Genomic DNA, 27,748 nt, shown 5'->3' with positions numbered 1-27,748 from the left:
TATGTTTAAATGAGAGATGACAAGTTTGAAAGAAGTTGTCGTGAAGAAATGACTCAGAGACAAACAGCATGAATCTTCAATGCAAACTTTCTTGTGATCTTTTGTGGTGATTCTCCCACTGTGCGGAACTGTCTGTAAGTGTCGTTTCCAGTGTAGCCCTCCCATACATGTTTGCTTTGCGCGCTATGGACCTTTGCTTTCACACCTCTATCTGCACTTGAATCTCAATCTGTAAACATGTGTCTATTCATTATCTATCCAGTTGCCTACCAATTTGTTGTCTATCATCCGCCTTCCTCCCTTTGAATTGCTATAAGCATCCATATAGCAAATACTATAGCTACTGCTATCTGTAAGGCCCTTCAACACTCACCTTTCTCCAAAAGGGCCAATATTCAGATGTGCAGCTGACCCATCGGAACTCTGACATGAGGCTCTTTTTCTGGAGTGAAGAGCCCAGGAGCTGGCATATGGGACAACCTGAGAGTAATTGGGCATTAACCTGTGTCTCTGTGAATTGGTAGATCGATTCTCCGGAGTGGGGATGATTGTAGGCATGTCATTACTTGTGCCTCAGAACTTCCAGGAGACTTAGCCAGTTTCCGTTGGTTGCAACCTATATTGCAGTTGACTCTATGACTGAATGTTTCTCACATCCTCTCTTCCTTCCATTCCTAGGGGGGTTTCCAGGGATCGCTACCCCAATATACTCCTTGTACTCAAATCATCTCCTCCAAGAAGATGGAATCTTTCTCTGCAGAAAGTCAATTCAAGGAGATGTTCACCTATATCTCCATTTCCTGTAGTAAAATAACTCCGTTAGATACTGACTCTGAGCTAGGATAGAGCTCAAAATGTACCACACTCCTGACTAAGTGTACATCTGAAGTGGCTATATTGGAATAACAGTTAGAGAAAGTCTAAGTATGTGTTTGTATTAAGTGTAGTTCTGAGTATAACGTTTTTAAAAAAATAACATTCAAGATTTAGACTATTACAATGATCTGATTAGGGGGTCAGACATACCACAACTGAGGCAATAAAGGAAGAATTCTCTGGCTTCTCCACAAAATACTGACTTAACCACTGAATCCAAGTAGCTGAAAGGAAGCCATGAGTGTGATGGACTAAATTTGTTCACTCTCCTTTTAGCAGCTGGAGTGCTATGGGATTGGCAGATGAAGGCAGTGCCAGGCTAATGGAAATGAAAAGTTTTCTGATAGCTAAAAGCCTTTCTTTAATGAGATGAAAGGTTCTAATTCCTGGGAATACTTCCCAGGAAGATAAAAACTAAAAAGCAAAAAGAAAACAAAACAAAAACAAACAAACAAACAAACAAACAAACACACCACCGCCACCACCACCATCATCACCACCACCACCAACAACAACAAAAGCCTCCTAATGTGGTAGACATCTTGAAATAAACCTTGGGCAACAGGGTAGTCCCCTGCGCTCCTCTCACTGAGCTCATTTACATAGAAAGACTTCATGTCTGGGGTCTCATCAGACACCTCCCTGCTGCCGGTCTCGCTCGTGGTGTTTCTGGTCCCCATGGTTCCTTCTTTTGGCTACTGCACCTGAGTTCTGTTCTCTCATCAACTTCACAGACTAACAGGTGGCTTCGGACATGCTCTGCCACTGTCAAGGGTTGTCTGCCTTCTCCTTTGCCAACAGCCAGCAGGCAGTAAGCACTGCACCGCAGCCCGCAGCAGGACACAAAGGAAGGGACTCCAAAGAAGGTAGGAACTAATTTAAAACGACTTCTAGGTTTACTTCCAACTCTAACAACCTGTCAAGTACTTCTGTCCTGGTTAATTTTTTTTTTGTCAACTTGACACAAGATAGAGTATTCTTGGAAGAGGGAAGCTCAATTGAAAAAATGGCCCTCATCTAATGGCCTGTAGGCAAGCGTATAGGACAGTTTCTTGATTAACAATTGACCTGGGAAGGCCGAGCCCACTGGGGACTGTGCTGTCCCTGGGAAGGTGGTTCTGGACTGTATACGAAAGCAGGTGGCAAGCTATGGAAAGCAAAGGTGAAAGTGACACTCCTCTTTAGCTCTGCCTCAGTTCCTGCCTTCCGGTTCTTGCCTTGAGTTCCCTTCACAAGGAACGGTGACGATGAGGATGAGTGTAAGCCAAATAAACCCTTTCTTCTACAAGTTACCTCTACCACAGTGTTTTATTACAGCAATCAAAATCTTACTGGAACACACACTGGTTCCAGAAGAGGGGCATCACGGTGACAGACCCGACCATATAGTCTTAAGGTGGATCCTAGAAGTGTTCAGAATTTAAAGCTGGAAATGCCACTGAGTGCTCAGGGTTTAATGGGTTGTTCTGTGAGAGAAATGTAGGCAGCATGGACCTGGTCTGTGATGGTTCCGTGGGAAGTTTGAGAAGCCCTCAGGATTCTACTAGAACTTTGCATGTGATACATTTGAATCAAGATTCTATGGTTTGGTCAGCTGGAGGTGAAAAGTCAGCTGTGATTACAATGATACCAGCACCACTGATGGAAAGGTCTTGGCTTTACCAGAACATTTCGTTCTAGTCATCCTCCATTCTCAGACTCTCTTTCCTTTGTAAGTTAGCATACCTTCTCCTTCCTTCCCTCATCAAACCCCCAGAAGGGATGGAGCCAGTTCCAAGACTGTGATAGTTGGGTTCTGACCTGAGCTCCTCCTTCTCTTTCCCCAACTCAAAATAACCAGATTTGCCTTTCACTTTGTCTGAAGACAGGCATTTCTGGAAAAAAAAAAAGGCCCCTGTCCCAACGCTGCCTGCTCAGGCTTTCCCATGAGTGTGGCCTCCCACTGATGCCCCATTGCACCATGTGTCTTACCTGTAGCTCTCCCATAGAGGACATTATTTCATGGCTAGCTTTGCCTTCCCAGGTCTCTCTAGACACAAAGTAAGACTTCTGCACCTGCAGGAAAGGAAACCAGCTGCCCTAGGGGACAGTTGTTTCTTCTGTTAAAAGGAGAGCCTGTTTCTGATGGAAACTTGTATTCTAGAAGGCTGAGATAGGGTCAGTAGATAGAAATGTAGCTCTCTGGGCTGCATCCAGGTTTTGGAATACACCTCTAGAGTATGGAACTGGGGAAAGTGTGGTCTACGATGTGAATCTACTGTTACAGCTTCCCACTACACTGTTAACAGATATCAGCTTCATCCCTAGGGCTCAGGAACTAGAACCCCAGGCAAGAGTGTACCAACTCCTATGATTGTGCTTGAGCTTCCGGCCAAGAACTGGCAATCACACACTCCGCGCTACCAGGGCACAAGACGGGAGCACTGATGGACCGGGTGGTCGATGAAGGGTGTGGACAAGTTACTTCAGTTCTCCCGCATATCCACATGGCAAAAATGCTGGGAGGCAAATGAAGGTCGTGAACCTGGCACAGTACCTGTGTTGTGTAGTTTTATCTGCTGCCTCCTGCTCTTTGGTTGGCTTCCAGAATATTCTCTGTAGAAAGTATGGGACAGTTACTCACCCATCACTGTGGTGTCTGGACCCCAGCCATAGCCTCTCCAAAGATCATCCAAGTGAAGCTTCTGGGCTCTTTCCAATTGATCCTTGTGTTTCCTACAATGCTCGGTGAATCGTCGGACTAAAATATAAACTGTTATGTTTTGCTTCTCCATGCCTATTTATTGTTTCACAGTTCTTTTCCTTGCCATGTACTTCTTTCTCACTCTGACTTTATCTGGAAATACAAGCTTCTGTTTTCATTTCTTTTTTTTTTTATTCTGTTTATCAGGCAAATTGAAGACTTCTCTAGTGACTCAACCAATTTCTGGACTGTGTCTTCACTATCAGCTTGCTTTCACCAATTAAGCTCATCACTGTTTCAAGGGTAGCTACCACCCCCCATCACTGTGATCTCTCTTTGACTAGGACACATAGAAAACATCAGTTTTCAGAGGTCTTGTGGAAAGTATAAAAACCTGATTTATTTGGAAGCCTGTGTGTGATGTAGTCATTAAAATTTAGAATTTAGAGGCTAGCATGATTAGAAAGATGTTAAAAATCTGGAAAAGTAGGTTCCTCTACATTGTGAGTTGGGTACAGAAAAGTTGGAGGAGCACAAATGGAATTCAGGTTCCACTAAAGATATAACCCTTCTTATTCTCTCAAGAGCACATATGACAATGGAGAACATGGGGTTTGAAATTCTAACTTTGGATCACAGCTCCTCAAAGGCACAAACTGTGCTCCATTTTCTGACCTGTTGTGAGTACTTGGTGTGATGCTTCAAACTTCCTCTTTGGAAGTGTGTTCTAGGCAAATCAAACTGTTGGGATTATTTCTTACACTAGCCCATTTCTGAACCTGTAATGTTTAGAGAGTTCAGTGAAGGAATGTACACATTTAATAAATAGAAAATATTTATTATGATACAGCATCATCAAGATTATTTGACAAAAGGCAGTAACAAGCCAAACAAAAACACTTTTACAAGAAGCAAAACACTTTGTATAAGCACACACATTACAGAGAAGATATTTTGTCCTTTAGGTACAAGGTATTTATGTGTACATCTCCAATTCTGAACAATTATATGAGCTAATATTCTATTTATTCTGGAAAATTCATAATCATGATAAGAGTAGGCATTCAGTAATATTTTAATCATTGTTGAAGGTGTTCACCAAATGTCTCAGACCAAAACCCCAGACAAACTCACCTATTACAGCATTCTGGCAAAATCCAAAAACAATAAAAACAAAAAAAAAATCCCAAATATACAAGTCTTCATAGTAGTGAAACATACCTTAAGAGAACATAGGAAGCAAAGTGTATTCTCCCAACTGGATTCCCAATTAGCAGAAACTCACCTCTTTATCATTGAACCATCTTTGCTGTTGTGTTTTTTAGGGCCAGGATCTCTCTATTTATGCCTGGAATTCACTGTGTACACCAGGCTATCCTCAAACTCACAGAAATCCACCTGCCTCTACTTCCCAAGGGTTTGGCTTAAAGATGCCCAGCTTTGTATCATCTATTGTTTTCTCATTCTGTTTCCTCACAATGAAATCATAGAACCTAACATTTCAGTCCTTGAGATCTTCGCAGTAAAGATGTTTAAAAATAATTTTTAAAGGAAAGGCAGAGATTCTTGATAAGGAATTTACTAAACTGGGCAATAGAATATCTGAACACCTAAGAAACATGGCTTTAACATAGAAGTTGTTGGTAAATTCCTAGCAGATGATGCTTTGTGTATTTAGAGATTCTAAGATGATGCCTTTTGGCTGATACACCAGTAGCTCTGACATGAAGGAAGCAAATTAAAGTGACTGAACATAAGGCATAAAGAAAAAATGTTTAAAGGGACAGGATTCATCCCACAAGTAATAGGAGAAAGAAAAAAGCAAGCTATCCTTGTGGATTAGAAAAGGCAGGGTCAAGATGGAGTAATTGGCTCACATGTATGTGGATACATACCAGGGGATGTGAGCATCATAAGAGACATTAACATAAATATGAAAATAAAATGCATAGAAATAAAAAATAAGCAGGATTGACAAGCAGATAGTTACATACTAGAAGACCATGAAACTCAAGTAGCTGTGGAAAAACTTTTTAAAAATATATCTGAAATATTCTAAATATTGCCCTCTCATCCTTGCATTTTAATAACAATGTGCTCAAGTTTATAAAAAATGTAATGTTCTTGTCACTCACTGTTTGGTGACCTTTTCATACAGTGCACTTTCAAACTTCATTAATAACATTCTCATATCATAAAATAGCTGAAAAATAAATCCCACTTAGAAGAGTTTCCATCACAGCTGCGCGTGAGAAACATCAGACCACAGACCCAACCTTCAGAGAGACACTGGTGACTGTGGCGTGGAGAACATCACTGGAACATAAAAATATTTATACTATATCTGAAAGATGATTTTCCAGTTGCAGCTACATTGACATTAAATGTCACGAATTTCATAATCACATGTATACAGGGAACACAGGAAAACACATTCAGTTGCTAGTTCCAGGGACTCCAGTGACAATAGGAGGGAACTTCAACCAATAATAGTTGCTATGAGTACACCATTAGGTTCAAATATTTGTTTCCATAGCACATGGGAGAAACAGTGGCACCGCATAGCACTTACGCTGAGTCTTGGAAGTCCAACAGGTCGGTATTATTTGCTACAGTAAATGGAAGGAAAAACTTGGCAACATGGTTTGTCCTCTTGGCAATGGAGAATCTGGTTGGCACAACACAAGCGAGTCCACAAAAGGTCTCTGACAACTCCTTGTCATCCTCCTCCTTTTCCGAAGTTATCTAGAAACAAGGATGGAGGCTACGAAGCTGATGGAGCTTGCCTGACTCAAGGGCCTGTGCGCATGTATCGCCTTGCTTCTCTTCTTCCCCCCCATAGCACTTCTGATGAAGCCCCTTTTGGTGATAGTATTGCTCATCTTCCTAAACAGAGGCAATCACAGAAATTCAAGGCGTGACTGTGCCTTTATCCCAGGGTGGCTACGGACTGGCAGGGAATCGCAGCTATGAAAAGGTCAATTCCTGGGTCTCCGTTAGTCCAGGAGTCTGCAGGCTCAGCACAGCCAAGGGCTTCTGAGATGGGAGCTGATGTTCCACTCTCAACCTTGCACGCCGCCCTCTCTTTATCCACTCACCAGGAATGTTGGGAGATGAACTAAGGGCTCAGCTGCCACCAACAGAGGGACTGCTCCGTTTCTAGCTTCACCAAGAGAGTGTAGGCAGATACATGTATGCACGATTGAGAAAAGAAAAGATTATTTTTGTTGATTTTATTTTTACGTTTTATTATTTTTTTCGATAAAAGTTACATACCATATGGAATTGTGCTTTGTCATAATTCCCTTTCTTCCTAGAGAAGGTTTTTGAATAATTCAAGAGTCACAATCCTGGCCGGGACCACTGTTCACTTGGCATCTTTCCTCTCCCTCTTTAAGGCAGCTTCAGAATTCTTTCTCCCCTGCAGACTGTAGCCTTCCATCCCTATGCTTCCTGGCTTTCTATACATTTCCAGAGGGGTTGACACTCTTTAGCATCTCTTGCATCTCCATGTACACTTCCCTCCTCTCCGTTACAGAGTGGAAGAGCTTTGCTTGTAGTCCCTCAGGATGACAGAGGCATAGGTCACATTTGGAGGGGTGCAGAGCACGGACTCAGAAACGGGGGAGCTGGGCACTGAGCTACCAGAGGCCACCGAGTCTCGGAAAGGAGAAGGAGGTGTCAGGGCAGGCGAATCCTCAGGGGTCAGCTTGCTGGCCTCAGGCAGGTCCTCTTCCTCTTCCAGTTCGTCTTCCTCTGTGTTTCCTTCCCGCTCATACACAAACTCCTGCAGAAGCTTGAACCTCTCGCTGTCATCATCGTCGTCCTCCTCAGGAGGAGAGATGGGCTCCTCACGGAAGGTGCTCAGCTGCAAGGGCAGCATCTGTAGGTGTTGCGGGGGAGGCGGGGGCGGGTACAGCGAGCACAGTGCGTTTCCTGGTGTCCCTGGGCCTGCCAGCACCGCATGGTAGTCTGGAATCCCCGCTCCAAAGTTGGTGACCACACCTTGCAGCTGGTCCATCAGGGATTTGGGCTGTAGTGGGGGCTGTTGAGCGGGTGGCGCCTGTTGCTGCTGTGGGAGAGGAGGCGGCAAGCCCTTGGGGATGACTGAATCAGCTAGGAACAGGGGGGTCTCCTCTGCGGTCAGATGGGGTGGCAGAGGCGGAGTGTTAGCCACAGGTGGCCCGCATTGGTGCACCACCATGGAAGGGCTGCTGGGAGGGCTGAAGCGAGCTGAAGGGGTGTTGTCCTCTTCCTCCACATTGTAAAGGGTCTTGGTACTGGCGTCTGAGAAGGTCAGGCTCTTGCCAGAACCTTGGTAACTTTTAGTGAGGGGTTTGATTACGGCCGTTTGGTTGCAGGCCGTCTCATTGGTCTTCACGTGCACAGAGAGGCGCTGCCACACATGCTGCCCCTTGGGCGCCTGTCTTCCACCTGGTTCAGACCATGACACAGACTTGCCGTTAGAACTATGAATAAAATAGAGACGGGTTTACTTATACATGGATCCTGCACAGAGGATAAGACACTTCTGAACTCTGATCACCCCAACACGGTGCAAATCCACTGCAGCCTCTACCTCCCAGCTTCCCCTAACAGTAAATGAAACAGTGGCAAACTGTAGATACCATAAGCTGCCTCTGAAGAGGAAGCCAGGACACCGTACTCATGCCAAGGAAGAAAGCGTTGATCCAGGAAAAGCTACAGGTGAGAAAGCCCAGTTTGTTATGGAAACAGCTATTTCCATTCAGTTGTACAATTTAACAAAGTGCGGCCGCCCTTCACCACCATCCACAGGCTAAATAATGAAACAGTCCTACTGATGACAGTTAGTGAAACACTTAACAAATAAAAATAAAAATTACCTTTCGCTGCAAGACTGAATGATTATCAAACTAATGGAAGAGAGTATTGAAAACACACACACACACACACACACACACACACACACACACACACCATTTAAGTTTCCCATAGACAAGACAGCTCAGGGAGTTTGTCTTTGGGACAAGTTAAGACCCACATATAGAATTACTCCCACTGTGCTGTGGGATTTATAACTCTCAGTTGTACATTCTGACTTGCCATCAGTAGTAGCATGACCATAGACATGACACATGACATAGACACAGCACACAGGAAGCAAGAACACGACCAGGAAATAGAAAGACAGACAGAAAGAAAGAAAGAAAGAAAGAAAGAAAGAAAAGAAAAGAAAAGAAAAAAGAGACAGTATGTGAGTGGCTGAAGGGTTTCATAGTTTCCCATTTTCTTTCTATGATCTTAAAGCACTAGTCCTCACACTTACAATGCATGGCAATTCACATGAAGGCTCAGATTCTCGGCTGCCAATTAGGAGTCTGACCCCAGGAATACTCAAATAGGCACTTAGGAAAAGAGAGAGACGAGGAAAGGCCAACAAACACTGTGCTCACAGCTCGCAGTAATCTTCCTGCCACCTTTGATGCAAATGAACAAAATAAATATTCTAACAAAACAGTGGTCGCTGAGACAAAGGACCCTACCTGGATCTTTTGCAATTTATCCTTGCAAAAGAAAAAGTCTAGAACACCACCAGCCTCCGTCAAGCCTTTTCAATTGTTATAGTTTGGTTAGTAAGTGCCCCTCAAAAGCTCATGTACTGAAAATGTGCCTTTTCAAAGCAGTGGCATTGACAGGGGACGGGAGTTTTGAAGGTGATTGAATTAGAGACTTCTGACCTCATTTAAGGGTTAAGACATTACAGCCTCCTACCTTAACGGGTTTTGTGGGAGAGGCGCTACAATGAAAACCAGAACCCTCCCTCTTTGCTTTCTGGCCACCCTCAGGTGAGTAGCTTTCATCTGCCACATGTTCTATTCCAAGATGCTGCACCTTGGTACAGGCTCAGAAATAACAGAGCCAAGTGTACATGGGCTGAACCCCTTCAAACCATAAGCTAAAAAAATCATCTCTCCTCTCAGTTGGTTTTCTCAGATATGTTGCCACAGGAACACAAAGCTAACACATCAACTTTAATACTCATAAAGCCCCAACAAACCAACCGAGGAGAAAGTCACCCTGAAGAAGAAAATAGAAAATGTTTTATGTCAACCAGAAATTCTATTCATTCTGATTATTGCAAATGCTCAGATCTTGCTTTTAGAGACTCCTCTGCATTTCTATATAGCTTTTAGCAGATGGTGACACCTTGCTATAGCATTCTATTAATAAAAACAGTGCTAATACTTTTTAAAAGTTACTTTCTTCTGCTTCTTTTACCTCTCTTCTATGAGTTTGTGTTTTCTTTATACCTATCAAAGCAACATAAAAAGGAGCACAATAAGAACAAAGTTGTGACATTTACAAAATTCAAAATGAACGCTCTTTCTTAGGTAGGAGTGTGAAATAGATTGTGCCATATTTTAGTCTTTTGTTTGAAGGGGAAAGAAAAGTAGAAAAAGAATCACTAAGACAATGGTTTATTGAATTATTTTTAAATACAAGAATGAAGGTTTCAAAACTTACATATGATTCTTATTCTATTTATAGTGAGAGTAATGGTCAACATTTCACATTTTATAGCTTTAAAAACTGAAATGAGCCTAAGAAGTTGAGATTTGTTTTAAAGTCTGATACTAAATATAAAAAGCTCAAAAACAGTTAAAATGATGACCTTATTACTTGAGGGAAAAGGTGATTCTCAACAAAACATTGCTCAGTTGCTCCCTAAAACTAGCTACAAGGTACCCTTGCATTCCTGGAAAACCCTGAGGTTGGGACTCAACTTAGTATATACTTACCTCACTGAGTACACCATCGGTGGTTTTTATTACTGTCCAAGGATCCACCCAGGGCTTCATTTTGGGCAATACTCAAATGTTAACAGTATTTTTTCATGATCAGGTAGTTAGCTATAATCAAATTTTAGCTATATTTCAATTGAACATAACTTTTATTTTTGTGATGGGAGATTTTCTGTTATCACTGTTAAAATGAGCAGTGTTCATTCCCCCTCAGAGTCTTGTTCTAAACTATCTAAAAAGTCCTGTTTAATTAGGAAACAGATATCATGCCCCAGGGCATTTGGAGGATTAGAAAAATTAGACTAACCTTTTTTCCCCTCAAGGACAAAATAAATTGCTTTTTAAAAATCAGAGATAGTGCTGGAAATGTATCATTACATAGGCACTGCAGCAGAGGGTATTCACTGCTTCTTCAGGGTAAGTCTCTTCTCATCCATGGTCCTCAGACAATCTGAAAGGTCTATGGATCTCCATGTTCACTAGGCATAGTTTGCAGATTGAATAAATAAAATTTTATATGGCACCACTGTTTTTAATTGTTTATTGTAATAAACTCCTACTAAATACAAATGCAACTACATTGTGAGATGTTTTCATTGTGTTCTGTAGGCCAGCAACCACTAATTAAGATAATTACAGTCACTGATTCAGGTAAAGATCCAATCCTGTTACACGTATAAAGGGAGCATTCCATCTGCAGAGGCTGGAAACTCATTGGTATTAGAAGAGAAAAAGACATAAACTTTAGGGTGTTGCAAGAGAGCAAAATACATTCAAAATACACAATACAAATATAAAATAAATGCTTCATTTAAGTCCAGATACCTATAATGTTTTGTGCTTTGGCCACTAGCTTCTTGCTTCTATTGTTTACCTTTATCTAATTTCTTAATCTTAAGAAAGAGCCGGGGGTACAGCTCACAGGTAGTAGAATTCTTGCTTGCCAAGCCTGTGGGCACTGAGTAAACCAGGCATGGTGGTGCATAACTGTAATCTCAGCATGAGGAGGTTGAAGCAGGAGAAGGAGAAGTTCCAGGGTGATCTTCAGCTACATGACAAATTCCCGCCTGCCCCCCCCCCACCCCCGTCACCCTGGCCTACAAGTGACCCTGTCTCAAAAATAAGAAAAAAGCAAACATAGTAATCAGACATAGACAACTCCACATAATTGTCTCACAGCACTCTAACTTTGCTGTAACTTTCAAAGACAGACCTCAGGCTCAAAGTCACCCCATTCCCTGAAGATGAAATGTTGTGTGTCAGTGTTAACTTAGCTCAGGTAATTAAATACATTTATTGATGTTACAGTTACTGGGATAGTTGGTGGTATAACCAGCCTTCCTTGAGCCTCTCTGGTTATCAGGCTATAAAATAGTGGGTGGGGAAAACATAGGGTTCCCCAGGATCACCTCCTTGGGATTAGAAAAGTCTGAAGCCCTAAGGCCTTACAACCCATGACACAACCTTGAAGAAGAGACTTGGAGTTGAGCCAGTGGTGGGCGGAAGCACACTTTGACCCGACTGCTTAGCTTTGCACACCTCCTGCTTTCTATTTAAATCATAATCTTAAGTCGAGACAAGAATATGGACTTCGGGAGTAGCCGGAACTCTTTGTCCCCATCTCAATGTGGCCCCACTGAAAAAAATCTCCTCTTGCTTTCACTACTAAATTGGCTCTTTTAATTGGCTCATCCGGGACAAGTAGCAGGCGGTTGAGAACACAGGCGGTGACCCTAAGTCTAAGGAAAATAGGACCACAGGAAGAGGAGATCGATGGGGGAAAGTGGTGTTTCATTCTCTTACACACAACTTACAGGTCTCTGGATGCAATCTGGGAGTCAACAGGTTGAGGTTTTGGCTTTGATTGGCTTCCATTAGGCCAGTGTCACAATCCCCCAAACAAGGCCTCTAACATTTGTAGCATGCTACAGCATAGCTGGGCGTGGGTAGTATAAACAGATTAGTCTATCATTGGCATTCAGAGTGAGCCTGTCTGTTTTATTTGCTTTTGTGCATCATCTTGTACTGGTTACATCTGCAGAGTATGTGCCCTCTGTTCCAGAGATCTCTAAAATGAGAACCGAACCGTGGGCAGGAATCAGAGAGAGGGGGAAAGAATCCTGAACAAGTGGCCTGAAGAGGAGGCTGGCTACAAGGAAGTCTCCACTGTCAGGTTTAAGAGAGTCACAAGCAATATAAAATCTCCCCATGAAGAAGGAAGGTTCCCTTTACGCTACCTGAGGAGCCAAGCATTCCTTTTCTATACAATGGGAAATTGGGTCATTGAGATTTCTTAATGGGCAAGGGCACTTGTTGCTAAGCCTAACAACTTGAGAATAAACTGTGGGCTCAAATGGTGGAAGGAAAGAACTGCCTCTTTCTTTTCTTTCCTTCTTTCCCCACAATCGGTCAACTAGTAAGCCAGGGTAATGAAGTGAAAAAAGAGCATCAGGAAAGCCCATTGAGTTCCAGTGGGAGTGGGGGGAGGGGGCGGGGGTTAGCCAAGAGGAGGGGGGAACGGGAAGATACAAGTGAAGGGATAACAATCTAGATATAATCTGAATAAATTATAATTTTAAAAAATGAAATAAAAAAAAGAGAAAAGAAAGAACAGGATCCATGAGCCACCAGCACTGGGTAACATACTGCAGCCCTGATGCAGCTTGGTGTGGTGCCAACTCCTGGAGACTGACTCAAGTCTTCTGGAACTGTCCATCCTCTCACCTGCATATGCATCAACCGGTTGGCACCAAAATGCATTCTGGAAGGTGGCTTTTCCATATTCTTAGGTATGGAAGCTATGTGAAACCATTTGAGTCAGGCTTCTGTTTTCCCAGGCAACCCTAAGTTAGTTTTCCATACTGCACTAGTCCCACTATTTGAAAACATTCCAGAAAAAAAGGCATATTTAGTATATTCTCTTCACAGTGGAAGACTCGGAACATAGTTAAAATGTCTTGCCTACTCACCATTAGTCGTAATATGGAGAATTTCAAATAAACTTTTAAAAATAGATGAACTCTTATTATGTGAGAACTCCGTGGTTTCTGTGGGTACTTAATCTTAAACAGCATTGTGAAGTTTCTCCTTCCCCTCCAAATTCTAACCTCAACATTGGTTAGTCACAGAACTATTGTCTTAATGAAATACACAGTTTACAAGTCAAAATATTTGACCATTATTTAGTAATCTTTAGATCAACTGATTTAGAAGATCTACATCTTCCAGCTGCATGATACAGGATGAAGAACAACATACACACACACACACACACACACACACACACACACACACACAATTTTGCTGTTCTATAACTTCATCATTTCTTTAATGAACCAATACAGTAAAATATATCCAAAGTTTAATTGTCTTATTGATGTCAATGAAGCATGGACATCTCTCTAGCTTTGTTCCCAGGATGAGACCTACTGTTCGAGAAAGTTACCATATTATTTCCAAACTAGAAAATTCTGATGGCTATTAAACTCTTCCAAGAAAGTTTTAACTGGTCTTTGGTTTTTAATAATTTACAAGCTGATGAAAGAAATCCTCCTGTGGAAGTTTATATAATCTATCATGTTCCGGGGCTGGAGAGCTGGCCCAGAAGCACTGTTCTTGCAGAAAACTTGAGTTTGGTTCCCAGCACCCACTTGGGGCAGCTCACAATTGTCTGTAACTCCAAGTCCAGGTGATCCAACACTTTCTTCTGCCCTCCAGAGGTAGCTGAGCTTATATATATGAACAAATACATATAAATATGTTTACAAACTATTATAAAATCTCAAACCAGGGTATTATCCTAGCAGTGATGGCCCGTGAGCTGCTAGAATCATTGTGTTATGTTTGAAGGAAGTTCAGGTCAAACACTATCATTTCTTCTATGTTCCCTTCTGCCAGATTTGGATCTTAATTGCTGGTCATTCAGTATCCTTCCCTTCTCACAGTTTGCTTTGTAGATCTAGGCCGGTTGCATTGCTCCACCTGGATTATTCCTCGGGGGCAAGAAAGACAGAGGCAGACCATGGCGATCCGGTTTATTTCTTAGGTTAGTCTCTTTGCATGTTCTTTTAAAAAAATGTGAATGGAAGGTTACGGAAAGAACATTTTCTTCTTTTCATTTCACCAGGACAACCATGACTAAAAATATCTGGCCTTAGTCTGAGGCATACATTTTTAAAGCCACTGATCTCTGCGTGTTCCTTTATAGTGTGAAAACAGGAGGCTCGGTTAGCCTGTTCTTAAAGTTCTCAACAACCCACCTGTTAGCTTTGCTGATATGCGTATTTTTTCTTCTTTACTCGCCACCAAAGAAGTCTATTTAGCTTTTACTTTTGTTCTTAGAAACTCACCTTTAAGTCATGAGGTGTCTGGCCCTGCTCACGTGGCAGGACAAACACATCCATCCCTATCAATCCCCTTTGACAGGCAGCCAGCAGCTGTCATAAATTACGATCTGCTTGCTGTGTCCTAGGTCAGACTCCCCATAGTGCAAGAAACATTTAATGTCTTTGGACTTGGATGAGTTGCAGAGAGGGCATCCAGCTATGTTATATTAACTCTGTTAGGATCTTCCCAAATGCTTTGCTAAACACACTGACAAAACTACCCAATATGTCCTTGTTGTGTCTGTGTGATGTGATGGAGACAACATTGCCTGTATACAGGATTCTACAGGGAAGAGTAGCAAAACAAGGCTACAGACTTTCTGGTACATTCCACTGATTAAAGGGAAGAGACACCATGGCTCCTTTTACCAGCCTTTGCCGCCAGTCCAGTATAAAATATAGGAACAAATTGGGCTCTTCTGTCGGAAGAGCTATTCAAGCCACAGACACCTCATCAGTGGGCTCCCTCCTGCTGCAGGAATGTGTACCTTTGACTCTCCCAGGAGTTTGGAGGGCTGTAAAGGAACAGCTGAGAAAAACCACAGACTCCGTGCACAATGAACATGGTCTAGGTGCTTTGGTTAACTTAAAGAGACACTGTCAAGAGCTACAGGTCAAAAATCGGACCAAACGTGCAACATTTTTATCAGACTTGAACATCTGATAAAAAAATGATATAGAATGTTGGGGAAATTGCTTTTGCTTATTTGTTGGTAAAATTTGCTTTAAGTGGAACTCACAAAACTTTTGTTTTGTGTTCCCCAGGACGTGGGAGACACCCAGCAGTGGCTCCTGTTGGCACCCACCCTCGCACTCCCACACTGTGGAACTTTTTCATAAATTTCAGCTATGGCTTTTACTTCAATGCAGACAGGATCAGCTCAAACATTTGTGCAATAGCAAAAAAAAAAAAAAAAAAGGCAAAAGGAAAAGAAAAGAAAAAGGAAAAAAAATAAAGAAAAGGCTCTGTTTGCCAAGGAGAAGCTGACGAATTTGTTGAGGGGAAGATTCACTTTCCAGCTCATGAGTGGGAGTCACAGACCAAAGTGAATCTCTAAAGCTGGGGACAGTGCTGCATTGGAACAGAAAATAAGCAGAGAAACTAACGGCTTGACAGTGTCCTTTTAAGAACGATGGACAATTGGAGAAGGCAGTCGTGCAAACCACGGCACGTCCACGAGTCCCTCATTCTTGATGGCATGCACCACATTTGGTTCCATGTTAGGAAGTGGAGGTACCCAGGAGAGAGAAAGCAAGGGCAAACCACTAATTTCCATGCAGCTTCTCTTACACATTCACTGCAGTGTGGGGGTTTTCAAAGCTGCACATGTGCCGACGGACACTGGCTGCTGGGCGAGAATTCTGGCTGCCTCTTCCTGAAGATTGAAAAGAAAAAGCAAGGGGTTAAACACCAGGTGCACAGCTACGGTGATGACAGCACGCAAGGAGGTGCCTGGTCCCAGGGCAGGGCCAGGCCTGGCTCCTGAACCTTTCTGCTTGTCTCTGCTTCGGTGTCCTGCATGGAAGCTGCAACAGTGGCTCTTTTCTTGCTGCGGGGGCTCCTTTCTGAAAGTGATATCAAGGAAGTCATGGAGACATCTCTTTTCAATGCTCTGTGGGTCTCTGCTAGACTGGCTCTTTCCCTTCACCGTTGATGCCCTCCTTTGGGAGGCAGTGGAGTCTCATGCAGCTTGTCTTTTTACCACTATGCCTCTTAATGGAAGTTCATGAATTTATATCTGAAACCATGGCTTGCCTTTGCATTGTGTACTGTCTACCCTACTATTCTACCATAATGGCATGGCTGTCATTTCATTTAATGTCATGTTTCTTTCTTGCACTCACAAGATTATTATTTGTGTAATGGTGGAGTGTCAAGAGACCCACGTGGTGAGGTTGGAGGAATCTATACACGGGAACATGTCATGTCATTGCCCGGATGATAGTTCCTTATCACACAGAGGGATCTTCCCCACTGTATCATTCTTGCCAAGAGACAAGAGTGCTTACTAGACACAGCAATGCTCATGAGGAAGTTATGGGGAGGTAGAATAAGGATAAGTAGTTCCCCACAGTACTGAGAAAGACTAGTAGCACTTAGAGAGTCGTGGCTGAAATGCTATCTTGATGTCATGTCATACAAGAGGGCTATCTACCGTGGAAAAGACCTCCAAGCATAAGATACAAGTGCACATTCTTGGCGCTGTGGAGGATGGTGTCAAGGGAAGTTTCCCACATTAGGAAATTCTATGAGGCTTCACTTCCCTGTCGGTTTCCCAAATGAACTCACACATATCTTCTATTAAGTCTGTATTTGGCCATCTACTCCTGTCTTTGGTGATAGCCCTGTGTAGGATCGGGCAGAAAGGGCCATGGCAGTTCTTTATCTCATCAAAACAGAAGGGTGGAACTTCAGGAGGAGGAGGAAGAGGAGGAGGAGGAGGAGAAGGAGGAGGTGGAGGAGGAGGAGGAAGAGGAGGAGGAGGAGGGAGAAGTGGAAGAATGGGAGGAGGAGGGGATGCTAAGAACAAACTCTTACAGCTCTTCCCATATTCTAAGTCTCTCAGGCTGCTGCCTAGCAGGTGCTGAGAAGAAGGACTCTGGGTCTGAAACCTCCACGTAGAATTGTCTGTAGTCATTTCTCCCCTTCTGGAATCAAGGACTCGGATTTGAGTTTGTATGGTGAGGAAAGATTTTTCTAACTATAATTGAATATGATAGAGAAAAAGCCAACGTGATCACTGATTTGACTGCTGTCAAATCACAAACTATTTGAAAGGTCATGATGAACTCCACAATTTTAAATTCTTGTCCAGAAACGGGAAATAAAGATAAGTCGGTGTAAGTTCATGCCTACTGAGATAACACACTTATTTTTTTTAAAGTAGACACAGACCACATTTTCTGCTAAACTTGTCAAACTAAACTAACATTGGCATCCAACATGCCAACCTGTAATCACAAATGCTGTTTAAAAAATGTACACCAAAGACAGGACCATAAAGAGAAAATCATGCGCCAATATATAAAGAAAAGTAGGAAAGAACATTTAACTTGCAAAGCACTGCTAAAACTTTCCTTCCTGAGAAAGAAGCTGGAGAGCATGTCCAAAGCACTGGGCTTTGCTTGGCTAAAAACCTCCTGCCTTCATTTTGGCTTTAAATTTAATTCAGCTTTGCAGAAATGTCTATGCATTGCCTTGTTACATGGCATGAGGCCCCAGGGGTTCTGGCAGGGCAAGCTTCCGAAGCCTGGTACCAACACACACCTTCTGGTAGTCCCCCACTTATTGTTTAGTATTCCCAGATCAGCCTTTTAAGACTCTCTCAATTTTATCTTTAGATCTGTCTTCTGTCAGTGATGGGAGATGAGAAAATGGAACATGTCTTGGAAGATCAACTCACAGATGGTCCCATAATGACCGTCTCACTACATTGCTTGCATGGATCTTTTTGCTGTCTGCTCTCTTGTCCTTTGGGCACCAGTCACTTCAGCCTCCCATCCCTGTAGATGACAAGGTATCACCATAGCCCCCTACTGCAGAGATCTTGGGCATAAGCCCAGAAGGAACATGATGTGCTAGCTACTATGTGCACTGTGGTGTCTATAGACAGTGAGCGGAAGCCTCTCTCTCTCTCTCTCTCTCTCTCTCTCTCTCTCTCTCTCTCTCCCTCTCTCCCTCCCTTCCTCCCTCCCCCCTCTCTCTCCATCTCTCTCTCTCTCTCTCTCTCTCTCTCTCTCTCTCTCTCTCTCTCTCTCCATCTCTCTCTCTCTCTCTCTCTCTCTCTCTCTCTCTCTCTCTCTCTCTGAACATTCAATACAATTATCAGTGCACAGGCTATGGCGGAGGGTGGTCTTCTTATCGATCCTGATGCAGGTGCTTTAGATGTCTCTGAAATGATGGAATACTCTGGGGCTCACACATCTAACATGACCCAGGTAGGAAACACATGGGTGAAGAAGGCAAATTCCTGATTTCCCCCATGGTACCTGCACAGGGGGTAGAACTTCGCATTCCGGAGGGTGCACCCGTGTAAGTCACAATGGATAGCTAAGGTGACAGCTGGAATGAGTGGTCTCCCCATGAGAATATCTTTCTGTACAAGTGAGCATGACATTAAATGGCCACCATAAAACCGAGAGAGAGGAGGCAGATGAGTGATAATAGGTTTGCATTGTACCCTTAACACTTTTCCAGCATTTGAGCCAAGGACTTCATCTTTTAGCTTTGCACTGGACCTTGCAAGTGATGTAGCAAGTCCTGTCTTCTAGGGATGAGTAGCATACAAAGAAGGTGGAGGGCTATCCTGGTAGTCTAGAGTCTTGACATGGTGGCTTTGCAAAGATGCGCTGATTTGCCTGCTGGGCACAATCTGCATTTCTGTGGTCCCCAGGGGGATGATGAAAGGAAGCCCCATGGTGTCTGTAGCTGGCTCTGTCCTTTGGAGCTATATCTGTATTAGGTGAACAGTTTGTGGTTGCTTTGGGTTTCAGTTTAGATTGACAGTTTTGCCGAGTAACTGCAAGAATTCCAAAGCCGCACTAAGTAATTGTCGACTGAGGCACTTGGGGGGGGGGAATATAATCTCCCCCCATGAGCTTGAGGTTCGTGGTCTCTGACTTTACCTTTGCATTGAAGTCAAACACAGAATGCCTCTGCACTCTGGCTCTGAGCTTATGAAAAGAGTCTTTACTAAAGACTATTAGCCAAGGCTTGGAAACTCTGATGCCTCACTAGCCATTTTACTACATACATAAACACCGAGAAAAGGAGCTTGGCTTTAATGTATTTTTAGCAATTAGAAAAGCACATATTCAACCAACTACAGATTCAGCAAGTTGGAGTAAAAGCTTGGAGGAAAAAGGCAGCATATGGGGGCTTGTCAAATATAAGTCCCGAGTCTGTGCTGGAATCTTTTGGCACACACTGTGGATTTAAAGAAACCCCAGAATTTTAGTGAGAAAGATCTTTTGAAAGTACAAGGGATTCCCCCCCCTATATTCTTCCCTTGCTTTCTTCTGTCTTTTTCATATAAATTTGTTCCTTTTCGCAGGCCAATGAACTGTTCATAACTTTCCTCAATTGGCTCGATCGTCCAGCAATGTTCCATTCTATAGTATCTTACATTCTTTTGAGCCTACTTTACTCCAAACAGTTTTGTTTTATTGTGTTATTTTTTTACATAAATTAAACATCCCTTACATCAGTTGCTGACAGGATTTATCCTTTATGTAAACTTGAAAAAATCCAGCAGCTTGTTTGTTTGTTTGTTTGTTTGTTTCCAGGATGACATTAATTATTGGACAAGGAACCCAGGACACTTGAAGTACTATTTGTAAAAGTGGCTTCAGAAAGCAAAGTGCTGTCCCAGCTTGAGCCATTACTGTGAAAGACAGAGAAAGTCACCAACAGTCTTAAGCTCAGTGTATTTAGGTTACACTAACTCACAATGAATTCTCAAGATTCACCTTCAAGTCACTGACTTCAGCCATCTTCTTCACTCAAGAATTTCAACAGATATAGTAGCAACTCTACTGACTTTTATTTTAGGCAGCAGCAGTGGCCACAAGTGCGTGTGTCAAACAAAGGTAAATGCTAAGCAGAGTCAGCTGAGTTGTTTTGTCTGAAGCTTCGTGTTGGTGGTCAGGGTCAAGGTGAATCTACTTTTAGCAAAGACAGAATGTTCTAGACGATTCCAGATGGTCAGTCTTAAGGATATATAAGGCTCCCTATGAAATAATGTGGCAGCTGTCCAAACTAATCAAGACCATGTTAGCAGACTGGGGCCACTGCCAAAGATAAGTAAGATCATTTGTATCTCTGATTGATTCCACAAACCAAATGCATTTTTTCCTATTATCTAAATTTAATATTTATTTATCAGTGTTTACATCTCAGAGTAGAGAGTGGAACACTGCATGCATATACCTTCTGTGAATCTTAATTTCTTCCACTTTTCTTTGTAACACACGTGTTTAATATAGCGTATTAGACTCTTTAATAAACACAAATGCAATCTCCATGCTACAGTCATAAAATATTGCTCCATTAAAAAATCCTTAATTACTAATATTTCCAAGCTAATAAGAGACTATGGAAGATGATTTAATAAAACTTAATTTATTTACTACCACAGAGTCTTCACATATTAAAACCCATTTACTTTGGAAACACTAAGGAAATGTTAAAGTTTTCTATATTGTAGTTTGCATACTAATCACATTTTAAAGAGAAAATTAGTTTCATTTAATCACTTGGAACATTTTAATCTGTTTATAATATTTGTATATCTAGGCATTAGCAAATAATATGTGGAAGCATTTATATTACTAAATTTTGCATGCATGGCCTTGTGTTATATTTTCATTCAACAGTTAGCCTTTTAACACAGTTTGTGCACAGGAAACTAGTTCTTTCACTACTTAAACTAAACTGAATAAATACACTTCACAACAACATCCATTCTTTGATTAATGTCTGTTTACAATGTTTTCCATATTTTGCTCTTTTGAACAAACACTTTTGAGCACATCTCCTTACACAGAAATGGCATGATTTTTTTTTAACACCAGGTACCCTAAGGGTTGTTTCTTACACTACCAACCCTCTCTGAAAACTGCTGCCACAGCTTACTGTGGTTTGTGAGAATCCAGGTTATTATTTCTGATTCTACTTACATTTTCAACACTTTAAAAAAAATACCATTTGATTATGAAAAAATTCTGTAATAAAACTGGAGTTTGCTTAACATAAGCACAATACTCCTATAGCCAGTGCTCCCTACTGATTCTAGCAGTCAGTATTGATCAAAGGGAAAGTCATTTATTTTATTACAAGATTACAAAGTGTTGGCAGAATTCCATCATCTTTTCAGTATTTGTCACCTAAACTTCTTTCCTAAAGAAATTTCCCTCATCAGCTATTCGGCTTCTTCAAATTACAGCTCAGACAAAAAGTGCAAACCAGCTTTATAAATGCACCATACTCCCTCACTCAATAGACTGAAACTATGAGACAAGTTAAAGTTATTTTCTCTTAAGAGGTTTCTGTCAGGCATTTTAATTGCGGTAATAAAAAAAGGTGACTAATTTAGAATACTGGCACCAAAGAAGCAGGATCACTACCTTGACTAAACCTATGTCATGTTGGTGTTTGGAACTGGTCTGTGGGAGAAATGTGGAAGTGTTTATAGATAGGAGCTACAGATGCCCAGAAAGCTATAGGCTGAGTTTTATAGGTGGACTTGATAGAACTTTAAACTAGCCTGGAAGAAAGACATGCAGATGGTAAAGTCAGCTTAGACTAATGAAGTCTCAGATGGGAGCAAGGACTCAATATGGAGAACTGCATTAGAAACCATTTACACTGCATTTTGTTGAGATACAGTAAATGTTGTGGAAGAAATTCCAAGATAGCATTACTTGTAGGCTGTGGCCCAGTTACCGCTAGCTGCTTTTAACCACAGTTACAGCGATGATTTGGAACAAATTGAAGAGTAGACGCATGTATAAAACTGACTGTTAGCCAGAAAAGGAGTTTTAAAAGTTTCAGTCAAAGAGAATGCACTCATTAAGGATATTAGTGTCATTCAAGAGAAGCTGGCTGCCCTAAAGCTGTAGAAAAGGTCACTGGGGGCATTTCATGATTGGTGAGAACCTGCTTATCAGAGACTCTTGTGTGTAAGACTCCAACCTCACTTGGCTTTCCTTTGGAAACTGAGTGCCGCTGGGTGCTCGACTCAAAAGGATACCTAGAAGAAAAAAATTTCCCAGGTTGCTAGAGCTCTGGTCCAAGGAGGCTCACTTACTGTTTAGCTGGCAGCAGAACCCGGTTGGTTTTACCCACACGGAAGTGGTTTGAAGTTGGAGGGGATTGTACCAAAGCCTCACAGAAAACCCTGTGAGGGGAGGCAGTGAGGGCAGGGTCACACTCTCTACAAGCTCCCCGTGAAAAGTGTGTGGATAGTGTTGTAAAGGTAAAGCATAAGTTAAGGCAGGGGCCTAAACTATTGGACATAGCAGAAATGTGTGCTCAGGACAGCTGCAGGCATCCCGAAGCGAGAAGCCACGAGGACCATTAATGGCTGTAGGGTGGGGCTGTCCAAGCCCTTTGACAGGTCTCATAGGATGTTCTTCAGATGCTGGACATGGAGTTATGTATAGGAGCTAAGGGTTTGCCTGCTGAGTTTAGTCTTGCTCTGACCTCATCCATCTATGGTCCATTCTTCTTAAAGGGAATGTTTGCTCTGTGCTATTGTGTATTGCGAGCCTGTAACTTCCTTTTTGACTTTCCACGGGCTCACAGCTAAGAGATTGTCTTGCGGACTAGGTAGAAGAAATTCTAGACTTAGACTTTTGAACAATGCTGGAAGTGTTGATACATTGGGACTGTTGAAGATTGGAAATACAAAGATAACTTTAAAGAAACCTAATATTTGAGGGAGAATCCTGAATATTTTGGCTATAGCACTAATATTAACATGATATTTTTGTTTTCATAAGGTTTATTTCACACTATTATTTATCCTTATACAGAGGAATGCTAATCACAAAGTCAACTTTTATGCCATCACCCCTCAAGCCTTCAAAAGAACCGTTATGCAACTATCATAATGTTAAGAGCATAGTCTCCATAACCTTTCCCGCAAAAAATAATCATAGTTGCATTATTGCCTGTTGAAAAAGATTAAAGGGAGCTATTTAGCAGTGCAAAAAATAAAACCTTCAATTTTTAGCTAAAGAAGGAAAACCAACTCCTTGCGCTGAAAACAACTAGAAAAACCAAACAAAATAAAACCAAAAGCCACGCACAGACATTAGGACAGTGTCATGACAACCAGAATCCAAGGGATCAGTAAGTCAGAGGAAGAGATTTCAGTGGGAAAGCAGATAATCTTCCAGCTCTTTTTACCCTCAGTATAGTTCATGATTCTTGATATAGAACAAGAAATAAAGAGTTCAGGTGTAACAACACATACATTTGAATTTAAATCTTCCAAAGAAGTCAGAACTTAAGGATCCAAGATCCTGGAAGGAGTGAAGAAAAGAAAGGCTGAGCTCGACAAGTTCTATAAAATTACAGCCTGCATTCATTTCACTTTAGCCTATCATTGGATGATATAGAAATATATGCATCTCTAAATATGTACAGGCAATCCCTGACTTATGATGGTTTGACTTATGATCTTTAGGCTTTATGACAGTGTGAACATGATACATTCAATAGAATCTTCATTTTGAAATTAGAGGTAAGATTATTACCCTTCATGAGTGAAGCCATTGTCACTATAAACAGGTAATTATCTAGTTTGGTTTTTCTGTCACATGAAGATATATACAAAGTCCTCATTCAAGAAGAAGGTCTGCAATAAAACCCACCCTCATTTCAAATATGGGGCCTCTAAAACCATGAGATCCCAATGTGGTTACAGTAGAAACTGAATGAAGACACATCCTTAGACCACGCATAGGAAGTAGTCATGATGTATTTTAGTACTGAATGCAGAAGTCCACAAAGCCATAAATAAAACAGAGAATGACCTGAAGACCTGGTGACTGGAAAATATATTTTATAGCAGACATAAAAAATAATTAACCATAAAAGTGATCATTCTAGCTTCATCAAAATTAATAACTCTCACTCATCAAAAGATATGAGCCAATCAAATAAAGCATCAATTAGAAGATACAGGAAAAATGTGTAATATACATTATCACTAGCTTGTTCACTATCACTATCTGGACTTCTCAATTCTTCTTATTAATTTATTTTGTGGCCTTTGAAGTAAAATGTTAATACATAGAGTAACATGCTTGGATTTTAATGGTGGTTGATAGATTTTACATAAATATGGAGCATATCCAATATTCAACATAAAAACTAATAACATAGACAATTGTTTGGGGGGTTGAAAAGACTGTTTAACAGAAACTACAAAGGTCTTCACACATGTACTGTAGCATGTATAAACACACACACACACACATACACACACACACACACTAAATAAATGTAAAACAAATTAACAATTTAAAAGATGTTATTCACACACTTCTTGTTTTCTCCTTTTAAAATAGTTATACTATATCTACATTGTCTGACAGTGCAGTTATATAAATGAGAATTCTTCCTTTCAGCAAATAGCAGTTAGTGTAGTGACTCATGGCTGGTCAAAGTGCTAAGAACAAGTGACTGTTGACTGCTCATCCTTAAGTGGGACACTCATGTCACTCCCTCCTAGGCTCCAGTAGCATTATGGAAGAGAGGATGGAAGGAATGTAAGATCTATGTGATAAGAAAGACTGTTAAACACTGTCTTAATAGGTATGACCTGGCCATGGTAGTCATGAATGGACAGCAGCTTAAGTTGTCTGCATAAGGCCTGAACAAGATTGATTCTTAGATGAGCAAGAAGTTCAGACATCCCTTCCCTGAGCATCTGCTACTGGCACCTGAAGGGGTTCTGGTTGTCCTTAGTGATGTGACCACTGAGATAGTGGAAAAACTTCAGACCTATGTCCACGGGAGTAGTACTGGTTAAACTCAGTGAGACACAGAACAAAACAAAAGACATGAAAGTCTGATAGGAACTTGGTACAGAAGGAGGAGGCGCCAGTATGGATGGAGGATGGGTAAGAGAAGGTGAAGGGATGACTGTGACCAGAATGTACCATATACATGTAAGAAACAGATTCATAAAAACAAGTCCCAGCTTGAGCAATACTTCATGGCAACACTTCCATAACCTTAGATTAGGTAAATGTCTCACAGTGCTCCATGGCATTTGAGCTCCTTGCCATTTTCCCTTTCAATGAGTGGTTTTTGGTTAGATATTATTTCCCACAAAGGTCAGGGCCAAGTGTGCTTTTTCCCACCACAGCGTTCCCTGTATGTGTCCCTGGGTCTAGGTCATAGCATGTGCTTGAAACTCATTATTGAGTAAATGAGGCAGCATCGTTTCTCCTCCAGATTTGAAGGGTGTATATCTCCAGCCTCTAAATATTATAACAACCTGAGAAAAACTGATTGCATCCTGGAACCATTCCTAGAAGAACTCGTAGCTCTGCACATTTAGAGGCAGACAAATATTCCTTGTAGGAGATTGTCCCAGCCCTGTTCCTATGCTTAATATGTGTTTGTTCCACTCAGAGTTTGTGCGCTGGACCATTAAGAGGTTATGAACCCTTTAAGAGGTGTGGTCTCAGGGGAAATGACTAGGTCATAGTAGATACTATGTTAGGAAATGATGCTGGGCTTTGGTATGAGGTGGATCTTGAGATAATGAATTGGTACAAAGTAACCTACCCTATGTATACGTCCCATTCTGTGCTCATCTGGACCCTTCCCACTCCTCTGTTACATTGTAATGAAGTCAAGCAAGCCTTCATCCTAAGCTAGACAGATGGGGTGTCTCAAACTTGGAATGTGGGCTTTCAAAGCTGTCAGCTAAGTAGATATTCTAAATTTTAAGTAACCAGCTTTGAGTATTTTGTTATAGTGACAGAAAACAAATTGTTGTAACTATTGAAAATACCCTTTTTTCTTTTCTTGTGTGATGACACATGTATGTATGTGTGTACACATGAATCTGTGGATAGGTGCACAGGCATGTATAAGATCTAGTTTTGCTGGCAGCTGATCCTTCATAGATCTCAAAGAAAATCTGCATAGAAAGTATTGGTCAATTATCTTTAGTCATTGAAAGGCTCCTTTGGGCCTCTGAAATAAAATGAAATTATAAATATGTTTGGGGTGAACCTGACTAAGTATTTATTATTTTTCTATTTTATTTTATTTTACTGTTTATTTTAAGACAGAGCCTCACGTATGCCAGGCTGATCTTGAAGCTCACTGTGTGCTGAAGAATGACCTTGGATTTTTGATCCTTCTGCCTCTAACTCCCAGGTGTTGGGATTATGAGAATAAACCACAACACACAGTCTATATAATGTTAAAGATAAAACCCTGGGCCTCATGCACAGTAGACAGGCATGCTACAAACCTAGCTAAATCCTCAACCCCTTATTTTTCTATTTTATTATTTGATATTAATGATAAACTTTTTTTTTGATCTGTAACTTAGGTGCATTTTACTTCAGTAGACAGTCTCCCAGTGGCCTGATTTTACTATGAAGCAAAGAAAAATAAAACAGAACTTTTTTCCTTTCTTCAGTCTGAGGCACCTGAAAGGAATTTTATAGCAGGGACTGCACATAATAAAACTAGTAGTAAGACCTGGTTTTACCTGCTCCCCACACATAACAAAGTTGTCCTGTGCTGTCTCCTTTCCCTTGCATTGCTAGTGTCTTTCCTCTTGTTATGCAGAACTGTGTAGGCAGAGGGAACTGGATGAATTTCTCTGGGTAGTTGGACATGTAACAACACGCTGTCTAAGGAGCCTTAAGATGGTTACTCATAGGCTGACCATAAGAACTGAAGAAATGGGAAATGGACCCATAGAAGCTGTAGAGAGCATACAGAGAAGGAGGGGAAAAGATACACATCCAGCCTTTCTACACAGGAGCTCAGGACTCCATGGGGCCCAAAAGGATTCCGACTCTCCCAGCCTGAGGTACTCTGTGTGACCTTTTTCATATTCCGTATAATAACTGCATCAGTCACATTTGCTGAGGTTGGTTTAAGTTGGTGTCAAGAACTTGCATCCACAGACTTCTAATTAATGAGCCCACAGGCTCTATCTACTTGAGCCAACACTTCTAATCCCATCCGTACTTTTTTTATTTTTTATTTTTTTTATTTTGTGAGTGCTCAGTTCACGGACTACCAATATTTATGCTTGGAGACTACCTTTTCAACTCCCCCATGGCTTGCTTCCCTTGTGAGCGGGTAACACTTCATACTGGATGCTAAAGTGAACAGATGGAATGCAAATGACCTCATCTTTCTTTAGCCGGGGCCAAGCAAGGGCAAGATGTAAAGCTGTGCCAAATAGGGCATCCTTTGTCACTCACATCTCATATTGAGTAGCATTTTGTGGCCCCATTTTCAGAATATCTAC

General features: G+C 41.6%; 1 protein-coding gene across 5 annotated transcripts in view; it reads right to left on the bottom strand.

Annotated features, from left to right (window-relative positions):
- Positions 1 to 4,376: 4,376 nt before the first annotated feature.
- Positions 4,377 to 27,748, bottom strand: part of GRM1 (glutamate metabotropic receptor 1) — a 379,329-nt gene continuing 355,957 nt past the window's right edge. For 2 of the 5 annotated variants that reach the window (XM_084777504.1, XM_084777505.1), the window contains one exon: positions 4,377 to 8,028. In XM_084777504.1, the coding sequence (XP_084633630.1) occupies positions 7,092 to 8,028 (937 nt within the window). In that variant the 3' untranslated portion in view covers positions 4,377 to 7,091. Of the gene's footprint in view, positions 8,029 to 16,020; positions 16,106 to 27,748 lie in introns of all 5 variants that reach the window. The other 3 variants (XM_084777508.1, XM_084777507.1, XM_084777506.1) reach the window with 3 other exon arrangements.

The sequence above is a fragment of the Acomys minous genome, assembly GCF_964271855.1.
Source record: "Acomys minous genome assembly, chromosome: 3".
In the NCBI taxonomy this organism is placed as follows: domain Eukaryota; kingdom Metazoa; phylum Chordata; class Mammalia; order Rodentia; family Muridae; genus Acomys; species Acomys minous.
This window is presented reverse-complemented; position numbering and strand designations above follow the sequence as displayed.